The 24,206-nt window shown below is 43.0% G+C and overlaps 1 protein-coding gene across 1 annotated transcript in view; it reads left to right on the top strand.

Moving 5' to 3' along the window:
• LOC139050831 (deformed epidermal autoregulatory factor 1 homolog) overlaps positions 1-24,206 on the top strand; it is a 75,784-nt gene that overhangs the window by 16,458 nt on the left and 35,120 nt on the right. Inside the window, exon 4 of the mRNA XM_070527619.1 lies at positions 1,838-1,976. Coding sequence (XP_070383720.1) covers positions 1,838-1,976 — 139 coding nt within the window. The remainder of the gene's footprint in view (positions 1-1,837; positions 1,977-24,206) is intronic.

Below are 24,206 nucleotides of genomic sequence, written 5' to 3'. Positions count from 1 at the left end.
AATGTATTTTGGGCTGCTTTACCATTCAAACATAGACTCGAGGCTTGATTGAGTTTAAAGGAGAGTGATAACTTGCATTACATGCTTGTTTCGATTGCCTTCTTAGCTAAATCATGCAAACGCCTCTCTGTGAACACATAGAAGCAAGAGCAGTTTGTATCTGCGGAGCAGATGAAAATATCGGAGCACAGCCAATGTCGCTAGTAGCAGTGGTTGAGAGAACCAAGCCACATGTCCATGCTGGTTCCTTGTATACCACCTCCCTTCTTTCCATTTACAGTAAAACCTCGTTAAACCGCACCCGCTTGAACAGTACTTTCGTTTTAAAAGCACTGAAGTCAAATCCCCGACTCCGTGGCCATGGAACATAATGTGTTTTGTACCCGCATAAACTGTACCAGCTTATTGTGTACGTATCGGTTAACACATAGTGTCTCCACTTTTCGTCGCACGATCCCGGCGGTGTGTCATCCACATCAGGCGGTCCGGCAGAACAAGCCTCAGAGATCAGAACAACAGCCTCCAAACACCCTGTGCTTTTGTGTGTGAAGCCACATCAACATCATTTCGGCACCACGCCAGAGAGCGTTGTGGCATTGTGCAAGCAAGGACTTGCGTCATACCGAAGCTCGGATAAAAAAGATGTCGGGTGCTCAGCATAGAAGAAAAATTGGACATTGTTGGTGCTATCTAACGTGACACAAAGAAGTCAGCGCTGGTACGTGACAGGAATTTATTGTTGACTACGGTGTGTGGCATTTGGAATGCGAAGAAGTTGCTCGGCATTGCTGTTGCGACCGTGAAAAGATGTCGGCTACGAGGTTAGACTTTTCACTATTGTTGCCTCTGTTGTTGCCATAGTGTCGCCTAACGACAGTGATGAGGATGACACGGAAAGCAATAGTTAGGGCGATTCAAAACTGACAGTGGCAGAAGCTGTGCGTTATGTCAGCCTCATGAATGCAATTGTTGCGACAAGAACAGAACCCCGCATTGAAAAAGGCGCCCTGCAACTTCTGCAGCGCTACTGCACCTGTGCAAGGAGAATATGCAACACCAACAAGGAATCTGCCATGCAAGTGTTTGCCGGGAAGAGGGGACTGGCTGAAAAGCTGGTTCGCAGCTTCAGTAAGTATGAGGCTGCTGTCGTCGCTGCTAGGCCACCGCAACATCAAACGAAAATAACAGTTTTGTCGCACGAAGTGAATAAATGGTGCATGTTTTTGCTCCTTTTATTGCCTGCTCTCTGAGTTCAGTTTTTGACAGGTAAGTGGGCGATCTCATGCTATTTTGGTTAAGCAGCACTCCCGTTTAGTATATACTCTTTCCGAGCTCTGGCCAACTATGCTTTAACGAGGTTTCACTGTATTTTGTTATCTTGTGTAGTGCTGAAAGCACACATCTACAGATGTGTTCTCTCCAGATTTGCATAGTTGGTACCCCTGTTTATGTTTCTCCATGTTTTATTGAGACTTGCAGAACAATGTAGTAACATCATTCTATATAAAGGCTTTGCTGATAACAATGTAACTTACATTTTCTTACCTTCTCAAATTGTTTGGTGAAGCGTGCAAACAAAGCTAGTAAGATGAGTAAACACTGAGTTGTGTTATTTTAGTTCTGTTTTCCTCAGTGTTTTACAGCCAACAAATGCATAGGAGTGCATTATGTCCTTGGGGTATTTTTTTTAGAGAGGAGAAGTCACAATTTATCTAGTCTTTCCGCGGGTAGGCTCAAGGACTCAAATTGTGACTACGTGTCACTGCTGTTTATGCTTGCCATACCTAAGTCTTTGTAATGGATTGTTTGGCTCTTACAAATCAACTTTTACTTCCAGAGTGGGCCAGTTCGTCTTTACACACCTTATAAGAGGAAGCGAAAAGAAGAGGCACTTACTGCTGGAAGGTCATCTGATGAACCACCTGAAAAGTTGCCAGCTTTGGCTCCAAAGCCTGCACCGTCCAAACCGAATGAATGTAAGGGATCTAAGTTATATACCACTGATTGCCAAGTTATGAAACCTACTGGAATTAACAATTTTTCAGTTCTGTATCCGTGTTTCATTGGATTATTGGAGTCTTCATCCAGTGTTACACGCTTCAATCGTGAGCGAAATGAGAACAAGGTAAAAGTGGGAGCCAATACTTTGACGAGTGGCCTTGTCTTTTTCAAGGTGACATATGGTTACCTCGGCAGTGTATGTATAGGTAGGGTTCTTCTAAAGGGGGAAGGGGTAAGGCGGATGTGTGTGGCAATGAGCAAAGGTGTGTTAGTGGCGAGGGTGTAGAATTGAGAATAAAGGAGTGCTGTGCACAGGGCCGGTGACATGGCTGTGTGTCAGCCGGCGTGTCAATACCCGTGTTTCTCCCTATTACCCTGTTTTTCTCGGCAAAGACCCATAAGCAAGAGATTCCTTTTCGTGCTATAGTGTCAGAGAAAGGGACATGGCAGATCTGTGTGGCTAATTTTAATTAATTATTTTTAATTATGGGATTTTTACGTGCCAAAACCACTTTCTGATTATGAGGCACACCGTAGTGGAGGACTCCGGAAATTTCGAAAACCCGGGGTGCTTTAACGTGCAGATAAATCTAAGTGCACTGGTGTTTTCACATTTTGCCTCTATCGAAAGGCAGCGGCCATGGCCGGGATTCTATCCTGCAACCTCGTGCTCAGCAGCCCAACACCTGTCTGTGTGGCTAGTTACCTACAGAACTGTTTAGCTTCACTAGTTTTTCAAACCCATTCTGCTTACGCAATTCTCAGGCATTAGTTCAGTTTCTGACAGAGAAAAATCCTTGTGATTTTACAGCTTTTATTATGGATATCGAAGACTTGTTTTACTCCTTGCCGCATGAAGGGTTGCTAAACTTAATAAATGAGTGCATTAAAGAGCAAGTGCAAGATTCGGCTTTTATACATAGATGCAGTGTTTCCACGAGTGCTTTTCTAGAAATTCTTCAATTTACTTAAAGTCGACGCTGATTGGGTTGAGAGATGGTGTGTTTCTGCAGAAATCGGGAATTTGTATTGGTTCAAAGATTGCCCCTATTCTTAGTGATACCTGAGCAAGATTGACAGCTGCTTAGAGAAGGCCTTGGGTGATTGTGTTATTAAGGTATTTTGTTACGTTCATGGTTACCTGATTTTCGACAATATTCCGCTACTACTACAATTTGATTCCGCTGCTACCTCAGTAAGTGAGCAGTTTAAACTTAATGGAGGAGGATTAAAGTTTACCAAGGAATACACTTTCTAGACATTTCCTTGGTCTTTGAACAAAACCACGTGTATCGGCTGTACTCCCCTAGATCTTCGAAGCCTTTGTTAAACTTTCAATCCAAGCATTCTGAAGTAGTAAAAAATGGAATTGCCATGTCGTGCCTTAAGTCTTCTCTCACCAGATCGTGCGTGCACAAAATGAGCACCAGTTTTAATGCACAGGTCCGGCACCTATGAGAAGCAGGTTATCCTAGTGTAGCAATGGCCACTGTGGCTGAACGCCTAAAGAAGTCGACTTCAGTGGGGACGGATGTGATTACAAAAAGGAGTATTAGCAAGAAAAGAGTAGTGGCTATTCCTTACATTCATTCAGTATTGCACAGGCTTAAAAACGTTTCAAGTAAATATGGTGTTAATGCGTTTTTACTGCTCCCAATAAGCTAGGTAAGATATGCACTGCCACGCAGAAAAAAAAAGGAACAGGTGAAAGGCAAAAAAAGAACAGATATGTCCAGTGAAGCACATCAAGAACAACAATTTTGCTGACTGTTGTATGGGTGTGGTATATAAAGTTTCCCTCAGCTATGGCGATTTCTACGTAGGGCAAATGGGGCGATGTATCAATCAGAAGCGAATGGAACATCTAATCTAACCTTCTAATCTTTCCTTACATTGCCAATACTGCCAAAATTGTAACTGCACGCCTGTGTTAGATGAATGTGCGATATTGTACAGGCATAGGAATGAAGATATGCGTCTTATGGTCGATGCATGGCGTATGAATAATGGTGTAAGCGCGTGCGTGAGTCAGCCTTCGATTACCTTACAAAGGAAGAGATCAAATGCCTTAAAAGTTACGTCTCACGTAGACCGGCACTTGTACCCGATTGACACGTGGTGCTACCATTCCAGAGCATGCGCTGATGAGTTTTGTGTCTTCTTTCTTTTTTTGCCTCAGTGCTTCCTTCAGTTGATAGTTGGCGTTCGTGTTGTCCGCTTCTCTTCTCTTGTGTCCCTTGTGTCTGCACGCCTTACCCCTTCTTTGCATTACACCCGTGTGTCAGCCGGTGTGTCAACGGCATGCACAGCACCTTTCTATTACCTGCTTCACTGGTGGTTGTGAGCTATTGTGTCTCTTAAAGAGATATTAGAAGAAGCAACAGAAAACGGTGCTCGTGAAAAAAAAAGTGAAAGAACACTGAAATGGAATAAATAAATAAATAAATAAATAAATAAAAGGAAAAAAGGAAAGAAAAAACAAACACTAAGCAATCAAACTAAGTGTTGTTGTCTATAGCTTAAAATAAAGCATGGCAAATATATTCTAAAGGTCCCTTTCAAACGATTTATGCCTATTGGTTGTAATGTCTTGAACTTATGGATAAGATATTATTATCTGTGTTTTCTTTCTCGTTCAGAACAGAAATTGACTAAGATGTATAGTCTAAGTACATCAAAGTTATGACCTGGTTGGTTGAAATGTTCGACGACAACTTTGAGAAGCTTTTTAGCTGTGTCCATGCAATGGCCATTTAATCTGACGTTCATTGATTGTCTGATTTCACTGATATATTGTTTCTTACAGAAGGAACATTTAAGCATATAAATCACATTCGAACTCATACAAGTAAAGCTAGTTTTGACTTTATGTGCATAACTATTTGCAGTGCTTTTAATTTTAATGTCACTTTGAAGGTGCCTGCAAGTTTTGCACCTGGGACGACAATATGCTTTTATTATGGGGGATGATGTTGGCTGACTTTCGTATGCACCGACCTGTCCTTAATGTTTCTGTTGCAGTGATAGGTAACCTTTGCTACATCCAGGATTGCTTTTCTAAGACGCTTGTTGCTTCATAATATTGGGTGGTATTTTCGTAGGATGTTGTTTATGTTTGGTGTGCATTAGAATATCTTGTTATAAAGGCTGGTGGTCTGTCAAATTCTGAAGCAGACGTGTTGAAATCCTACCCTTTAAAGCCCCACGCCTATCTGCGTCACTTTGATGACATATTTATAATATGGGAACACGGAACAAGCGCATTAACCGACTTAATTAGCCATTTCGGTCGCTTTCACCAAAGTATTCAATTTACTGCTCACCACTCTCCTAGTCAAATCAACTTCCTCAACCAGACGGTCTACATAGAAAACGGAAAATTGAGACCGCTACTCTGCCAGAAGCCTACGAATAGCCAGCAATATTTCGACTACAACAGTCATCACCCGCGACACTGCAAGCAAGGAATTTTTGTTGGACAAGCGAAATGAATTAGAAGAATCTGCAGCGAAGACAATGATTATATCCACCACCTAAATTACCTTAAAACAACGCTAGCAGAAAGAAACTATCCACAAGTTGCTCTTGATGGAGCTTATGATGTCGCATCAAGTTTGGAGAGACAGTCGGAATGAGCTAAGAAACAGCCTACACCAGAATCTGACAGACAGTGAGTCTATATAACACAATATTTAATGCACTCCCAAACACAAACAACATCCTACGAAATTACCACCCAATATTATCAAGTAACGAGCGTCCGAGAAAAGCGTTCCTGGTTGTACCAAGGGTTACCTATCGCCAGAACAGAAACTTCAAAGACATGTTAGTCAAAAGTCAGCCAACATCATCCCCCCGTAATGAAAGCATGTTGTCACCCCAGGTGCAAAATCAGCAAGTGCCTTCAAAGTGACATTACAATTAAAAGCACCGCACATACAGTGCAATTTCGTTAAACTGTAGTTGGCCGGAGCTAGAAAAAAGTGCGCACTAAACGGTAGTACTGATTAACTGAAATAGCGTGAGATCGCCCACTTACCTGTCAAAAACGCAACTCAGAGCGAGTGCAATGAAAAGGCAAAAAACGTACAGTATTTATTCAATTCAAGCAACAAGAGTCTGTGATTTTTGTTTGATGCCACGGCGGTCTAGCAGTGATGGCAGCCGCCTCGAACTCGCTTATGCTGTACCCGCCGTGGTTGCTCAGTGGCTATGGTGTTAGGGTGCTGAGCACGAGGTCGCGGGATCGAATCCCGGCTACGGCGGCCGCATTTCGATGGGGGTGAAATGCGAAAACACCCGTGTACTTAGATTTAGGTGCACGTTAAAGAACCCCAGGTGGTCAAAATTTCCGGAGTCCCCCACTACGGCGTGCCTCATAATCAGAAAGTGGTTTTGGCACGTAAAACCCCATATATTATTATTATTATTCGCTTAAGCTGTGAGCCAGCTTTTCCGCCAGCCCCCTCTTCTCAGCAAACACCTGCATGAAGCTGACATAACATTCAGCTTCTGCCACTGTCGAGCCTGAATCGCCCGTTCTGTAGCTTTCCGTGTCGTCCTTATCACTTGTTAAGCGACACTTCAGCAGCAATAGAGGCAACTATAGCTTCATCGGACATGTCTGCAGAAGTCTGAACTTCGCTGTCGATGTCTCTGAAGTCGGTGAAGGAAATGCCTTCTGTAACACCATGCCGCTCCAGCACTTCAGCGAGCAGGGTTTTGCAAGCTTGATGGACGGCATCAGAAGACTGGTCGACGGCGTCGCTAGCATCCTCTGTGTCACCCGCACACACTGTGAAGCCAGCGCGCTTGGAGCAGTTCTGCACTCTCGCCGATTCAATGTGCCACCATGAGTATTCCAGCAGGTGAATTGCACCCAGCAGGTCAATTGAAAAAACCTTGCCAAGCTCAAGAGCTAGAAGAATTCTGCGCAGCAGATTCTTTTTGTAGAGCTGTGACACCTGAATGACACCTTGGTTCAAGAGCTGTGCAATCGCTGTGGTGTTAGGAGGCAAAAACTCCGGCTTCACAGGTGCAAGGTTATCAAGCGCGACATGCTCCGACGCATTATCCAAGATAACAACTTTTCTGTTCTTCACCGCAAAACGGCGGTCAATGAGGTGCATGTAAACTCCAAAAGTTTTGAAGTCATCCATGCTTTCGTATTGCTGCTGTACACAAGTCCAGACGGCAGTCGGGCACCTTTGAAACATCTCAGCTTGGCCTACTTCCCAATCACGAGAAGCGGAAGTTTTTCAGTTCCTGACATGTTCACTCCGAACCCAACTGAAATCTGGCATGCTTACCGCCGGTGTGTGTCTCACCTTAAAATGCAAGCGTCTTGTTTGGCAGCAGCTTGAAGAACAAGGCCAACTCATCTATGTTGAAGATATTGTCGAGCGCACGTCAAGATGTGCTTCAGCTGACCATTTTGCCATTGTTCTGCACCCTCCACATCACCAGTAGCACCCTCCCCTGGAACTGTTCTTGTGTTTACGCCGTGCCTCGCCTTAAACAACCTTGCCAGCCAGCCATTGCTGCATACGAAGTCGTGTTTCATCTGCGAAGCGAAAACCAGGGGCCATATTCTGTAATGGTTCGCTTTGGAACCGGTTTTCTCTCACGAATGCCATTGGTCGGCGCTTCATTGTCGTCAGACAGATTGTCAATCATCTGGAAAGGAACCCGTCGTCTGCTATGAGAGGCACCGCGGAAAAGTGGTTCGCTCGAGGGTCGTGCGCAGTGGCGAGCATGATCTTGAGGGTTGCTAATGCAATTGTGGCCGTCTTCTAGTCTCACGCTGGCCGGCACGACGAGAGGGACGCCATTAGCGGCTTCTTTGTTTGTGTTGCTGGCGAGCGTTGGCCAAATACTAAATAGGTGAAAAGAGGCGACAGTGCGACGGGTTCGACATGAGTGAAGGTGAGTTCTAAAGGCATTTTAGGTGCCCTAAAAATGGAATTCAATGGATTTGCGACGAGCTAGAATATCGCGGACCACAAGATTTGGTAGCGTAGCGTTGACACTGCGACGTATGTGCTGTGCGTGCTACGTCTTTTTTTTTTCTATGGGTTGTTTTCAGCAGTGCGTCTGGAATATAAATGCTATTGGGTTGTCGCAACTGCCAGTCAGTCGCATCATTACCACCGTTGCTATCGTTACAGTTGAGGGAAAAGAAAAAGCGATGTGAGACTTCTCTCCACGCTGCAGGAGAAAGTGGCAGTCAAGGACGCTTCCTTGATCGCGGCAAGATTCTCAAAATTGTGGGATGTGTGGCCGGAACTCTCACCGCAATCGTCCACTCTAAGAAGCTCAGCCATGGCTAAACGAAATCCTATTAGAGCCGTGGCCTGCAAGCAGAGAACCGCATTGATTGCTTAACATATGGTGCACCACCTAGCGACAAAAAAAACCAGCGCAGATAAAATTAAACCACTAGCTGTCCGTGTCGGAAGCTCAGTTATTACTGGAAATTAAACGAGCATGTGTTGTATACAAACCAATATTTTTTTACCAAACTAAGAACATTCTTCAATTATTATATCATCCCTAAAGTGCGAACAAAAATAATGATGTGACCTTGCAGCAGAGCACCGCTTGTTCATTGGTTTCCCTCGTCCCGCGACATTCCAGTCTTTCTCCGAGTGACGTCACCCAGACGTAACAGCCAGACCGAACTGTTCCAAAGCGAACTGTTACAGAACACAGCCCCACGGCCTTTTCCACTAATAGAGGTCCGCTAACAGGGAAGTTTTTCAACTGCCCTGCTTCTAGCCACTTCACTAGCACCTCCTCCACATCAGGAAGAGTCAGACCTCGTAGGCAACATCTTTTCATGTTCGCAGCAGTGCCGAGCAACTTTTCCTTCGCATTTTAGATGCCACACACTGTAGTTAAAAGTAGATCCCTCTCGCATGCCAGCACCGACTTCGTGCCACGTTCGATAGCACGAACTATGTCCATTTTTTCTTGTGTGCTAAGCACACGGTGTTTTTGTCCGAGCTTCGGCATAACATGAGTCCTTGCTTACACAATGCCACAACACTCTTGTAGAAAATAAAAAACGCTGTCTGGCATGGCGCCGAAATGATTTTGATGTTGATGTGGCTTCACCCTTCCAAGGGCCCTTTGCGTTCGCGCTTGGAGGCCGTTGTTCGGATCTCTGAGGCTTGTTGTTCTGCCGGGCCACCCAATGGGGACGATGTACCGCCGTGACTGCGTGACGAAAAATGAAAACACTACTTTTTAACCAATATGTACACAATAAGCTGGTACAGTTTATGCGAATACAAAATGCTTTTTGTTCCATGGCTGCTGAGTCAGGGATTTGACTTTTCTACTTTAAAACAAAAACTACTGTTTAAGCAGGTACGGCTTAACGAGGTTTTACTGTAGTTATAAACTGGCTTTACTTGTACAAGTTTGGATGTAATTTATATGCTTGAATGTTCCTTCTGTGAGAAGCTATATCAGTGAAACGGGACACTCAATGAACATCAGATTAAACGGACATCACGCGGACACAGCTAAAGCTGTCGCCGAGGGTTTCAACTAACTATGTCATAACTTTGATGAAGTTAAACTCAACGTCTTACAGTCAAATTTCCGTTCTGAACGACAAAGAAAATACAGAGAATCGTACCTTATCCATAAGTTCAAGACATTGCAACCAATAGGCATAAATGTTTCAAAGGGAGCTTTAGAATCTCTATTCGCTATGCTAAATTTCAAGCTGTAGGCAACAACACTTAGTTTGGTTGCTTAGTGTTTTTTGTTCTTTGCTTTGTTTCTTTCCCTTTTTCCTTTTATTTGTTTATTTATTCCATTTCAGTATTTTTTTTTTCAATTTTTTTTTCCACGAGCACCATTTTCGGCGCCTCCTTCTATGATCTCTTTAAGAGATACAATAGCCCACGACCACCAGCAAAGCAGATAATAGGTGTTGCTGTGCACGCCGTTGATGCGTCGGCTGACACGCGGCCATGTTGCCGGCCTTGTGCAGAGCACTCCTTTATTCTCAATTCTACACCGTCGCTGCTAACACACCTTCGCTCGTTGCTGCACCCACCTGCCTTACCCCCTCTTCCCTTTAGAAGAACCCTACCTATATATACTGTGTCGAGGAAAGCATATGTCTCCTTGAAAAAGACAAATCCACTTGTCGAAACGTTGGCTCCCGCTTTTACCTTGTTCTAGTTTTGCTCATCCTGAATTTCCATCTCCCACCTTCTCCATGTTTTCCCTACACTGCAAGCATACAAATGTGATTCCTGAGGTGATGCTGCAGCTCTACGCAGAAAGGCCAGTAAGCTTACAAGCAGCTACATACCCTATCGACAATGATAAGGAGCCATTTAACTGCAGCTGGTGCCATAAACCACTTAAATAGTGCCACATAAGTCATAACTGCGTCTGTCAATAAGAAAGAAGGCCGGAGTATACAAAGCATTCAAGATAGCACCAAGTCAGAACTTATATGACAAGCTTAGAACTCTAACTAAAAACTTGGAACAAGAATTAAAGGCAGCAAAAAGAACATACTTGTCGTCGCTAGCTGATAAAATGAGATCTAATCCTAAGGAGCTATGGCGATATGTCAAAAGTAACAGAAAAGACAGTGTTGGCGTTCCGGCTCTCTGGCATGAAAGTGATACGTTAACTGATGACACAAAGAAGGCTGATTGCTTTAACGAATATTTTCACTCCGTCTTCACAGCATGTCGTCATACTCCGATACCTGAATTACACGAACAATTACCTCAAATGCATGACATCTTTTTAAATGAGGCTGGAATTAAGGCTCTGTTGTGCCCCATTAATCCTCATTCTGCTCATGCTCCGGATGGTATATCAAATCACGTCGTGAAACGCTGTTCCCACAGTATTGCTCCTATCTTGGTTGAATTATTTACCAAGTCAATAAATTCTCAAAAATTACCTAATGACTGGAAAATTGCCCATGTAACTCCTATATTTAAAAGTGGTCGTCGTGATTTGGCAAGCAATTACAGACCGGTGTCTTTGACATCTGTTTGTTGTAAAACACTAGAACATGTTATTTGCTCTGGTCTTATTAAGCATCTTCGTGACCATAATTTTTTCATCCCGACCCAGCATGGATTTCGCATGGGATTATCCTGTACCACTCAACTTACTGAATTCATACATGACGTTGCACTCGGCTTTAACAATGGTACAGAGATTGATGCTATATTTATTGATTTTCGAAAGGCATTTGATGTAGTCCCGCATGACTTACTTTTGCACAAACTATCATTTCTTGGCTTCCCCGATTCACTTTACGGTTGTATTAAAGATTATTTCTATAAACGGCAGCAAAAAGTGGTTCTGAACGGTGTGACGTTGAGAACGGTAATGTTTTATCAGGTGTGCCTCAAGGGTCGGTCCTTGGGCCGTTGCTGTTCCTCATATTTATCCATGACTTAAGTGAAGGCTGTGTTTCAAATATCAGACTGTATGCGGATGGTTGCGTTGTGTACCATCCTGTGTCTTGTGCCGAACATGCGAGTGTGTTGCAGTTTGATCTCGAAAAAATGTGTTCCTGGTGTGCTAAATGGAAAATGGATTTGAACGTAGCAAAGTGTTATCATGTTAAATTTATGAACAAAAAGAAAAAGGTGCCCAGTTCATACTCACTAAATAATGTTTTAGTACAATGCATTGACAAAGTCAAATACCTGGGCGTCACTTTAACTGCGGGATTAGACTGGACATCCCACATTGACACAACAAGCGCTAAAGCGTGCCGCCTTTTGCACCTTTTCCACAGGAACTTCAAGTATGCACCAAAACGATTGAAGGAAGCTTTGTACCTTACAAATATTAGGCCGGTGTTAGAATACGCTTGCGCAGCACGAAACCCCTTCACAAAAGTTCTTGAAGATAAGTTAGAGCGTGTTCAGAAAAGTGCTGCAAGATTCGTCACGGGCATCTACAACTACAAAATTAGAGGTTCGCAAATCAGGGAAAATCTAGGGTGGAAGTTGCTGTCCACACGCAGAAATATAATCAGGTTAAAGCTTTTACACAACATTAACAGTGGTAACACAGGAATCAATAAGAACATATATTTAATACCACCTCATTATCAATCTGAAAGACATGACAATTCCAAGAAAATAAGGGCCTACCAAAGTCGTATTAATGTATTTAAAGTTTTCATTCTTTCCGCGAACAATTGCAGAGTGGAATTTGCTCCCGGATGAGATAGTGTCTGCACCCATCTGCCATAGAGAACTTTACGTGAATCTGTTTTAGACAATATTTCCAGTGTGCCATTTTATGCACTGTGTAACAAATTTTATACAGTGAAACCTCGTTAAACCGTAGTCGGCCGGAGCTCGGAAAAAGTACGTACTAAACGGTAGTGCTGTTTAACCGAAATAGCATGACATCGCCCACTTACCTGTCGAAAACGGAACTCAGAGATAGTGCGATGAAAGGGGAAAAACATGCAGTATTTATTCACTTCGCACGACATAAGTTATTTTCGTTTGATGCCGCGGCGGCCTAGCACGACGACAGCAGCCTCAAACTTACTCAAGCTGCGTGCCAGCTTCTCAGCCAGCCCCCCTCCTCTCGGCACACACTCGCACGGCAGATTCCTCGTTGGCGTTACGTATTCTCCGTGCACGCGCGCAGTAGTGCTGCGTAAGTCCCGGGGCGCCTTTTTCATTGCCGGATGCCGGAGTTCGGAAAACTTTTCGTTTGGAGTAGTTCCGTTATCGCGCCCCTGTTCTCGTTGCGACGATTGCATTCACGAGGCTGACGTAACGCGCAGCTTCTGCCACTGTCGGGCCTGAATCGCCCGTGCTGTCGCTTTCCGTGTCATTCTCATCACTGTCGCTAGTCGACACTTCGGCAACGATGGCGAAAAGTCGAACCTCGTAGCCGACTTCTCTTCGCGGTCGCAGCAGCGCTGCCGAGCAACTTCGCATTCCAAATGCCACACACTGTAGTCAACAGAAGATCCATGTCGCGAGCCAGCGCCGACTTCTTCGTGTCACATTCGATAGCACGGCACGGACGATGTCTAATTTTTCTTCTATGCTGAGCACCCGGCGTCTTTTTTATCCGAGCTTCGGCATGACGCGAGTTCGCGCTTGCACGACGCCATAACGCTCTCTCGCCACTCTCGCCTTTCTCTATGCTCTCGCTCTCTGGCACGGCGTCGAAATGATGTTGATGTTGATGCGGCTTCACGTGCAAACGCACAGGGCGCTTGGAGGCCGTTGTACCGATCTCTGAGGCTTGTTGTTCTGCCGGACCGCTTGGTGGAAACGACGCACCACCGTGTTTGCGCGACGAAAAGTGGAAACGCTACGTTTTAACCGATGCGTACGCAATAAGCTGGTACGGTTTATGCGGATACAAAATACATTATGTTCAATGGCCGCTGAGTCGGGGAATTGACTTTACTACTTTTAAACCGAAACTACTGTTTAAGCGGGTACGGTTTAACGAGGTTTTACTGTAATCGGATGTTGTTAGTATTGGATGTGTTGTCTTTCTTTACTAATTATGTTTATTGCATTTCTAATACCACAGATGATATGATGCTGTTGTTCGTGAAGTTGACTTTTATGTTTGTAATTTACCCCCCTACGATAATGCCCAACTCGGGCGCTGTAGGTATTTGTAATAAATAATAAATGAAAAACCAGAAAGGCAGCATATTTAGAAGGCAGAATTGGTCCAGAAGCAGAAGGACCTTGAACTGTCGCTTCTGCAGATAGTCCAAAAAAATTTGCTAAAATATTATGACATGTGCGTTGAAATTAGGACGAGCCTAAAAGTGCAATGTATGGTGTTTGTACCCCCCCCCCCCCCCCAATTCCAAATCCCATCTGCCATGCCTCTTAAGAAGTTTAATTTGGAATCTCAAATGCCATTGACGGAACCGAGGATCATGCTGTGGGTGGTTGATAGGTGTAATGAGGCCTTGGCTAGTGGTGATGAGTGATGCCCAATCCACTGTCATTTGAATGAAATTATTTTTTTTCCCAAGTGAGGACAGATCGCTATTTCCCTTTTTCATGCCGTGAAAATCTTGTGGGGAAGCGGTCAAGAGCACTGCATTTTGCATATTTTTAAGAAGGAAAATTGAAATGTGTGTTACAATTGAGGGCACGTTAGAATTGAGTCGATGTCATATTTTAAGAGTTCTTATCAAAGATTCCAGATTTTATGGCAGAGTTTTTCATTTCATTTCATTTTATTTCCTTGAAGACCCGACGAGGCGGTATTACATAAGGGATGGAATCAGCTAAAGAACATGAATAACAATGCCACATGTGTTTATATACAAAAAGGTTATTTAAATTTTCAACAAACGATGATGCACAGGTGATATCAACAATATACTAGGGAAGGCTGTTTCAGTTTTTAGCTGCACGTGGGAAGAAGGAAGCTGAAATAGTAACAGTGTTCAGGCATGTGGATGAAAAACTTGAAAGTTGTGGTTGGTGCAGTGAGAAATGTACAATGCTGGCATGATGTGAGGTGCACAATTGAGTGATGAGTAATAGAACTTGTGGTTCAGTCATAGGGTGGCTATACGACAGCGAACTGAGAGGTGATAAGGCAGATTTAGTTTTCAGAGTTTAAACACTGACGTCATACAAATAAGAAGAATGGATGAACCTTGTAGCACGATTTTGGACTGCTTTTAGATCATTTATAAGGTTAACGTGATGCGGGTTCCATATGGCTGACGCATACTCTAGTATAGGTCGTACAAGTGACCTGTAAGCAAGCAATTTCACGGGATGTGGGGTGAGATGAAGATAACATTTAAGAAATCCCAGTGTTTTGTTAGCTGATGATATCACGTTAGTGATATGTTCATTCCATGTTAGATCATTAGATAATGTGATAACTAAGTATTCGAAAAATGGATACGGACTCATTACTGTGGACTCGTTACTATGGACTCTTTAGCGATTTTGTATTGAAAGGCATGAATCGTGTGTCAATGCATAATGGACAGGAGCTTGCATTTGCTAGGGTTAAGGATCATGAGCCAATCTTCACACCATTGTTGGGTGTGGGTAAGATACTGTTGGAGGGCTTCTTGATCCGTAGTGTTAGTTACTCAGTGGTATGTAACGCAGTCATCAGCAAACATCAAAATTTGGCACGATACATTTGCCTGTTCCCCACCATTTCCACATGCGGGCTGCTGCTGTCTTGCTGAGTAAACAAGTTCATTATCCACTGTGCATTGCAACACTACCCACTACCACTCAAGGCCACTACCCACTGGCCTTGCCTTTATGCAACACTAGATACCCATAGATAGCACCACAACATTGTCATCACTTTCAGGTTTTTACGGTGCGGTGAAAGTAGCAAATGCAGCAGCAGAAGCAGTTGAATCTGGAGGTCATTTGCAACATGTTAAGGCAGGTCAACAATAAAATGCGACCGAAGCTTGCATTGGGTGTGGAAGAGACGGAAGTACAAAAGAAATGTTGAGTGAAACGAGGATGTTGTTATGCTGCGAAGCTTACTGTGAAATGTGAGAGCATGTTGGCTTGTAAACATCAAGTGGAACAACCATGCTTGGTGCCCATGGGCAGTGAAGTGCATGGTGAACATTGCAACCAGAAGTGAAACAACAACGCGATGCAGTCATGGGCAATCAAGACTGCAGAAAGTAAAGATAGACATTTCTAAACAATTGAAATTACCTTCCTCATTGCATTAAGATGGTGCATCATCCCCAGTGATGACGTGATGCTTGTGCAGCTGTGAGAGATGGTGCTAGTTGGACTTGCATCAGCGGCTACACACACAAACATTTCTGGTGATGCTTAACTTGAAGAACATGCGTCTTGTAAGTGGTGGCACTGATTTGTGGTGCAAAAGAGGAACAGATACATGCATTGAATGTAATAAACTTAATGCGCATCTGCGTTGCTTTGAAATGGACACCACACCTGTATGGGAACATTTCTGTCATTTTAAATAATTTAGTTACATTTATGTGAACATTGTACTGTATTGCATTTGCACCCAATGTCAAAGCTCATGACTCAAGCACCGGCACAGAAAGGCACATCTTCGAAATATGTGCCTCAGAAATGGGTATCCGATCAGTTTCAATAGAGAGGCTTCTTGGCTATGAAGCCAAGGCTGCGAAAACTGAGCGCACCTCTTTCACCACTGCTGGAAGTAGTCCTGCAGTTTTGCTCTCGTTTTCTTACGTGGGAAATAGAAAACAGTACGTACTTTTTTTTTTTTGTTCTTACAGCACCTAATTTGAAACTATACGTAACATTCACCAGTCAGCTGTAGGCAGTTTATTGTATTTTAGTTTGCTCTTTCAAGTTTGTGCATACCCGAGACCGTCGCACGTATTGCACATTCATCAAATGCAAGATGATGCCTGTGTCTTCTGGTGAGCGTTCATCACTTGATGTTCCGCCAATCAACTCCCCTGAGAGGCTGTTGACCAACTATAGCAACAAAAGACTCTTGAAGCACATCAGAAAGTTTTTCCAGCGTCTGTGCGTAAACCATGTGAACCCATCTGGAAATCGCAACCATCAGCATGTACAAACGAATGAGCGAGCTGACTGCTGCGCTGGCTCTACCTATGCCAGCGTCAGTTGCGTGTCGATTCTTTAACCGGCGCCGTACGGCTGCTTCGGAGCTCAGATGCAGGCTGCGATACTCGCTGTTCAGAACTTGGTACATAAAGGATGTGAATAAACATTGATTCACGCTGAGTTAATTGTATTTTCCTTCACTAAAGAGGTTGTGCGAGATTGGCGAAACCGAAACCAGTGCCGAGCGCGCCTAGACTACATTGCGCACGAATACAGTCATGTGCAGAAGCGCTGCCCCTGTAGCTTTGGCTTCATAGCCAGGAAAAATTGTCCAAGAGTATAATCTACCAACCTTTTTGTGACAGGAAGTTATAACATAGAAATGATGAATTTATTGAATCTGCATATGCTGTGCCAGACTGTCCTTGAACCAACACATGGTTGTTGATAAATCAACCTGATCTCATTTGTTCTATGAACGATGTCACACATTAGTCAGTGTTACACTTCTGCAAAGGCAGTGATAAACATCGCTTTTCACTCGGACTTATAACAGTCAGTTAAAGGTATACAAGGATCCAGGGCAGTTCCAAATCAATTCTAGACTTTTTTTTACACATAAATTATTAATAAATTAAATAAATTACACATAAATTACACATAAATTACACATAGTTATCGTGATGCGGTTCCCAGTATTTCCAATCACTTTGCTGTTCTGTTAACCTTATCAAATGTTTCCGTCAATGAAAAACTGAAAGTGTCTACTTTTCGTAATTTTTTTAAAGCTGATGATGAATCAATACTTGATACGCTTTCTTTTCATTTTGGTGATTTTGCTAATAGCCCTGATGGTGTGACCATACCATGGACCAAGTTTCAGGGCATTGTAAATGAAAGCATCGCACATATTGTGCCAACTATATTCAAGAGACCTAGAACTAAGAACCTGTGGATATCTAGGGAGACCTTGAAATGGAGAAGGCAGGTAAAAAGATTTAAAAAGAAAAAGAAGACTTGTTCTGCTGATTCCAGATATGAAAAAAATATTACAGAATTAACATCTCAAATTAAAATGCAGGTGACTTCAGATAAACGACGTTACTTCGATGAGTCATTGCCCACTTTCATTACTACCTCACCAGAGAAGTTTTGGAGAACAATTTTTCCGAAGTCCTGTGAATGTGAAATCTGTTATCGTGGTAGAGTGGTAGAAAAGTGCAGTGGTAGAGAAATCAACGATTCAGAGTCTACTGTGCACCTTTTTAACGAACACTTTAAATCTGTTCACACAAGAGACAATGGTATCTTGCCTACTCTGGGTGTCTCCTTACCCCCTAGTCAGATGTTATCTTAGAGAATGGTAGATTAAACATGGTGGTTCCAAAAAATGTGCACTCGCCAAGAATCAAATAAAAACAAAGAACCGACGTTTCGGGCCCTGTACAGGTCCTTTGATCACGATATAAGATGTAAGCATGAGCGCGTGGCTATTTATGGGTGAGGTGGCGCAGTGTTTGGGTGTATATCTAGGGAAGATTACTCCGCGTCCTGTTTATCTTGTGTCTAGTTGATTGCATGTAAAATGATTCTAAAAGCAAACGGGCAGATAAATGTTTTTCTTTTGCGATTATGGCTGCCGAGTCCCAGTCAATGATGTGTCCGGTTAGTTTGTGATGTTCCGCCAGGGCGTTTGCTACTGTGTGGCCCTTGGTGACGTCATTCATGTGTTGTTTCAAGCGCCGTTTAATATTTCCGCTCTCGCCGATGTATGACCCATCACACTCCTTGCAAGGTATCTTGTATATCACTCCTGGGTAGTCCGTGTGTTGCAAAGGGTCGTTTGCGTGTACCAGCTATTGGCCAATTTTACGAGAAGGCACGTGGGCGATTTGAACAACGTAGCCCTTAAAAATTTGTGCAAGGGCTTCGCTTGTTCCCACTGTGTGGCGTACCACTGCGCGCTTTACTGTTTCTTTCGCCGTTTCACGGCGGGGCTTTGCTGCTTTGCGCTCCTGCGTTCTGAGCAGTTGTCGAGGGTAGCCATTGTTCCACAAGTCCCTTTTCACAACCTGTAGCTCTTGCCTACGTTTTGTGGTGCTGGAGCGAATGCAGAATGCCCAGGAGAAGAGTGCTGCTGTGACGGATCGCTTTTGCCCAATTGGGTGCGCTGAGTCGAAGCTCAGGTACTTTCCCGTGTGCGTTGGCCTTCTGTAGATACTAGTCCTCAAGCTGCTTGAAGTTCTCTCTTCGAGGACATCCAGGAAGGGAATTCCTGAGTACCTGAGCTTCGACTCTGCGCACCCAATCGGGCGAAAGCGATCCGTCGCAGCAGCACTCTTCTCCCGGGCATTCCGCGTCTGCTCCAGCCCCACGAAACGTGTATCTACAGACTAGAAAAAGTTCAAAAAAGAGTGGTGCATTTTATATACAGCACTTTTTCAAAGACTTCAGTGATGGACCTTTTTAATAGAGCTCAACTTTCACTCTTATCTTTAAGATACCATTGTTCAAGGCTTAAGTTCTTATATCAATTGATTAATGGCCATTATAAAATTAACATCGCTTTTATTTTTTCTGGCTACCCTACTAGGCAGAAACACGACCTTACTGCAACACCTTTTCACACACGCAATAATTGCTGTAAGTGTTCATTCTTTCCTCGCACCATAGTCGACTGGAATAAGTTTACTAATGCAGTTGTTTCAGTGCCCTGGTTATCGTTCTTTTCCTCACAATTAGAACATGTACTTACTGATTGAATTGTGTTGAATGGTATTTGCTTGTATCCTATTGTCTTTAGTTTCCTCTGAACAAAGGTGTTAAAAACACCCAAACAGACCCTGCACAAGGTAAACCTTGCTGTGTTTATTGTATCAATGTTTCTTTTGCCTTTGGTAGCTTGTATCTATCGTATTTATTGTATAACCCGTATCTACTCTATGTTCATGTATTCACCATTTTTTTTGTAATAATATCATCAGTACCACCCTGCTAAAATCACCGAAAGGTGGTTGCAGTACGTTTATGTAAAGAACTAAACAAACAAATGAATGTTATTCCTAGAATAAGCGACCACCGGGCTCTTTTGTTAGAGATGTCATTGGCTTACGTTCGATCATCTACCTGTGTTAACCGTAGAGTGTTTAATTACAAAAAAGCAAACCTAGGTAAAATAAAGAACTGTTAGATAGGTACCTTACTGTATTTGACACCCGAGCAGAGGTAATGAGTGTCAGTGAGCTGTGGTTGTTGTTGAAGCAGAAAATGTTTGAGCTGCACGATAGATTTGTATGATCACGGCGAGATCACTAACGGCGAGACAAGGCAAAAGCAAGCAATAATTCCCAGACAACTTGCAATGTCTTACACAAGAAAGACAAAAAGCTTATCATTCTTTTTGACAAACACAGTCAATCAAAAATGCTAGAAAACTAAAAGAAATAGTGCATGAAGTCAACGTTGCGACATGCATTGTGAAAGACAGCTGTCTTAAATCTATTCAGATGTGATTACAAGGGAAACACAAGGAATTCTGGAAGCATTTTAAATGAAACAGTAAAGATGTAGTATCTGTACCCCCTCTCAGGCTTTGTGATGTCGTTGTTCATGACAACATTGGTAAATCAGAATGCTTCAACTACTTCAGTTCTGTTTGGATGCCTGACATATCATCTGATGCTCGTGCAGCCATGACGTATACAGAGGTTGGCAGTATGGATGATATTGTAATCAATGAGTGCGGCATAGAATTGTTGTTGCGATGGTTAAACCAGGGTCCTTCAGTACTTTTCATCTGGTCATGAAACTTCCCCGAAAGTTTCATATAGGGACAGAAGGTGGCACCATATGCGCTGGCACAAGTAGAAGGTGAACAATCTGCGGTGCCAGATGGCGGGGCTGCTCGATCATGTGAATTTTTTGCGAAGAAAGGTACCTCTCCTACATTTATTTCAGCTTGTTTGTAGAGTGAACACGTTATGGGAACCTTTGGCAAAATTATTTTATGTGTGATGCATTTTTGTCTAAATTACACATGGGCACCATTTTATGATTGATGTCACCCCCATCCCCTCTAGTAGGCTTCCTTGCACAAACTCTTTTGTTCGGTTGTATCTATTTGCACTCTGTCTAGTTAGTTAGTGTGATAAGCCAGTTATATTTGGTTGGCTAGTTTAATCTTAGTTGATCAGTTAGTAAGTCACTATATATTTGTTTATTTGTGATAGCTAGGTAGATTATTAGCATTTTTTTCAATTTTAGTTCAGGAACATAGGTAATCAGTTGGTAAGCTTTGTTAGCTTGATTAGTTAATTAGTTTTGTTAGTTACCTTATTTATTTAGTTAGCTTAGATGGCGTATTTCTTACTTATTATTATGCAATTCGTTTATTAGTTGAGTTCATTTTGCTAATGTAGTTTGTTATGTTACTTAATATTGAGTTTACTTAGTTAATAAGTCAGGTTAGTTAGTTATTTGTTTGATAATGCATTTAGTATTGGTTTGGTATCCCGGCCACGGCGGCCGCATTTCGATGGGGGCGAAATGCGAAAACACCCGTGTACTTAGCTTTAGGTGCACGTTAAAGAACCCCAGGTGGTAGAAATTTCCAGAGTCCTCCACTACGGCGTGCCTCATAATCAGAAAGTGGTTTTGCACATAAAAACCCATAATAAGACTAAGATAAATAAGTATTGGTTTGCTTAACTGTTTAGTTGGCTAGCCCTGTTAGTTTAGCAATTAGTTGGTAAAAAGATTAGTAGAAATTAATAATTAAGTAGTAATTTAGTAATAAGCATAGTAATTAGTTTAATAATCAGTTGGTTAGCTTTGTTAGTGTGAAACACAGGTTTTCAGAGCGCAGCTTCTTAGGCGCCTGTTCCTGCATCGAGCATCGGCTTAGTCACTCAGTGTCCTCGTTACCAAGAGAAAGCACAGCGAAGGATGAAAGAGCGAATGCGAAGCGCAGATGAAAGATGTCGATAGTTGAGAGCGTGAGGAGGAAAGCAGAGGAGGATAGTGCAGCGGAACAATGAGGCGGAAAGCGGGAGAATAAAAGCGTAATGCCACGCAAGACGGGCTTTGTGGTGACAATGCTACGAGATGGCGCCAGGGTAGCGCGCGTTGTTCACAGATGACTCCAGCGATACTTTCTTTAAAACTGATGGTAGCGCTAAAAAGGACGGACACACGATGAAAAGACGACACGACGACGAGGAAACGCTACTGACAACTGGTTTATTTTTCGAAAAAGTTCTATGTTTAAAAGAATCACAACACATGCGCACAACCGAACTGCACCAGCCTTCTTTTTCGCAGCGATACCATGTATGAAAACAAAACTTTGCTGCATGAGCAGAGGTCTGTCTGCGGTGGCTGCTTTGAATCACGCCTCCGCGTCACCCATGCACTGCCTCTCGCGATCTCCTGGTTAATAAGGCAGTTGCACCACACTTCACTCCCTTTGCGATGTGCTGCATGATTCATATTGTCAGCATCAGCCAATTTATTGCGAAATGAAAACAGGTATACAGTTGCGGTCAAATTCCTCATGAGGGAGTATCGTAATCTTCAGGGAATTTTTTACGTGCAATTGCATAAAAGTGCGTCAAGAACTTGCTCTGTAGCCGGTTTCTAATGATGGAATAGACCAAGTGTACATTTTGAATTATGAATTAAGCCGCTGTTTAGAATGCAGTTGAACCTGGAATTGAAACAAGGCGTTGTAGTTGTTTCGAAATTGTTTTTGTTTAAGTTTCTGAATGCTGTACAGAAATAGGGCAGTGATTTGCAAGTTGTGTCAACAATGTGCACAAGCCAATACAGGTAGTCCACTCTTGCACAATAGCGAGCATACGCACAGAACGCCTGCGGCGTCCATTCGGCATCTGCTCCAGTCCACCTTCTACTTGCACGAGCGCCATGGTGTGTCCACTTGTGAAAAGCTTGTGGCCACAGTAGTTTACCTAACATTCTTTTTTCGTCTTGTGCTGCATCGGTATCGCACTACTTGAAATTAATGTACGATGAATTGCTTGCAGAGGCTTACCTACCAGATGACTGGAAAACTGCTGTTATTCTTCCAGTTCACAAGTCTGTTCCCCAAAGCAATATAGCAAACTGCCATCCAATATCTATAACATGTGCTGTCTGCAAAACTTCAAAGCATATTGAAATCAAAGCACGTAGGAATTATCATTCGCTCATTACACCTTGTCAGCATGGATTCCGGAAATGCTTCACCTGTATCGCACAGTTAATTGAATTCACGTGTAATCTTGCTTCTGCTTTAGATAAATTACTTTTTGTTGACCGCATGTTTCTGAACTTCAGAAAGGCATTTGATGCAGTTGCGCTTTCTTTACTCGTAGAAAAATGACCATGTCCATTTTTTGATTGTCTGTTGGGTAACATTACATTGTGACATTATGACGGCAGTTACATGGTTACAAATGGGGTTCAGCTGCATTTACAGAAAGTTACATCCCAGGGTGCCTCAGGGTTTTATTCTGAAGCCCCTCTTGTTCCTATTGCACATAAATGATATTATTGAAGGTGTGACATCACACATTAAGCTATTTGCAGATGTCTGCATTTTATACAGAGTGATTATTACAACAGATGATTAAATCCTTCAGAAGGACCTAGATCGAGTCTGTCAATGGTGTAATCATTGGCATATGCAATTAAATCAAACTAAAGCAGTTCATATGATGTTCACTTGCAAAAAAAACCCTTTTATTCTTCCTACAGTATTAAAAATAGTCTTATAACTAAAGTCGCAGAGTTAAAATATTTAGGGGTATATTACACAGCTAAATTATTATGGTAGTGACAAGTCTACTAGTGAACCTACTAGAAGCAGCTAAAGTGAATAATACTTGGGCTTTCTTGATTATTTACACAATTTACATGAGAGTTACCTTATAAAACATGCGTTAGATCAGTTCTTGAATATGCATGTGTACTATGGAACACTCCTACAGCACATGACACTGAGAAGGTTGGGAAAATACAGAATTTAGCTGCTTGGGATGTCTTAAAAAGTATGGCATGCATTTTAGTGGAAAAGTAAAAGAAATAAAGTTGGAGATGCTAGAGAGTTGATGAACAAGACTCCGCTTGAAATTTCCACAGCATTTATCACTGCACAGCCAGCACATTTGGTAAACACAGGGAAAGATATACCAAGCAAGGATTGACTTCTGGCCTTGTTGGTGTGACATCTTTGATGTAGTGCTTTAGCACAGAATTTTTTTACAGCGAAGCTGTATATGGCTACTCTGGCAAATTTTCTGTCCGTGCGTGTACACTGTCGCGTCGTCAAAGAAAAATTTGCGTCTCACAAGTAGTGTAAAAGAGAGTCTAGTCTTGTAGGTTCATTAGCATAAGTGTCAAAACCTGTGATGGATGGCCTAGTGCGCTCTTCACAAGTGGCAAGTCGAGTGATTAACGACGCATTATTCTCGGCATCGCGCTCGCTATAGACAAGAACGGCACCGAGAGCGGCGCTGCTGCGCCGGCGTTGAGAGCGCCGCATGCGGAGCAAAATTCTATTAGCGGTGGTACCCCTCTCCCATCTCTCGTTCGCGCCGCCTTGATTGCCTCCTGCACTGCGCGTGTTTGGGC

The sequence above is a fragment of the Dermacentor albipictus genome, chromosome 10 (genome assembly GCF_038994185.2).
Source record: "Dermacentor albipictus isolate Rhodes 1998 colony chromosome 10, USDA_Dalb.pri_finalv2, whole genome shotgun sequence".
Lineage (NCBI taxonomy): Eukaryota > Metazoa > Arthropoda > Arachnida > Ixodida > Ixodidae > Dermacentor > Dermacentor albipictus.
The sequence above is the reverse complement of the archived record's forward strand: the minus strand, read 5'-3'. Positions and strand labels throughout refer to the sequence as shown.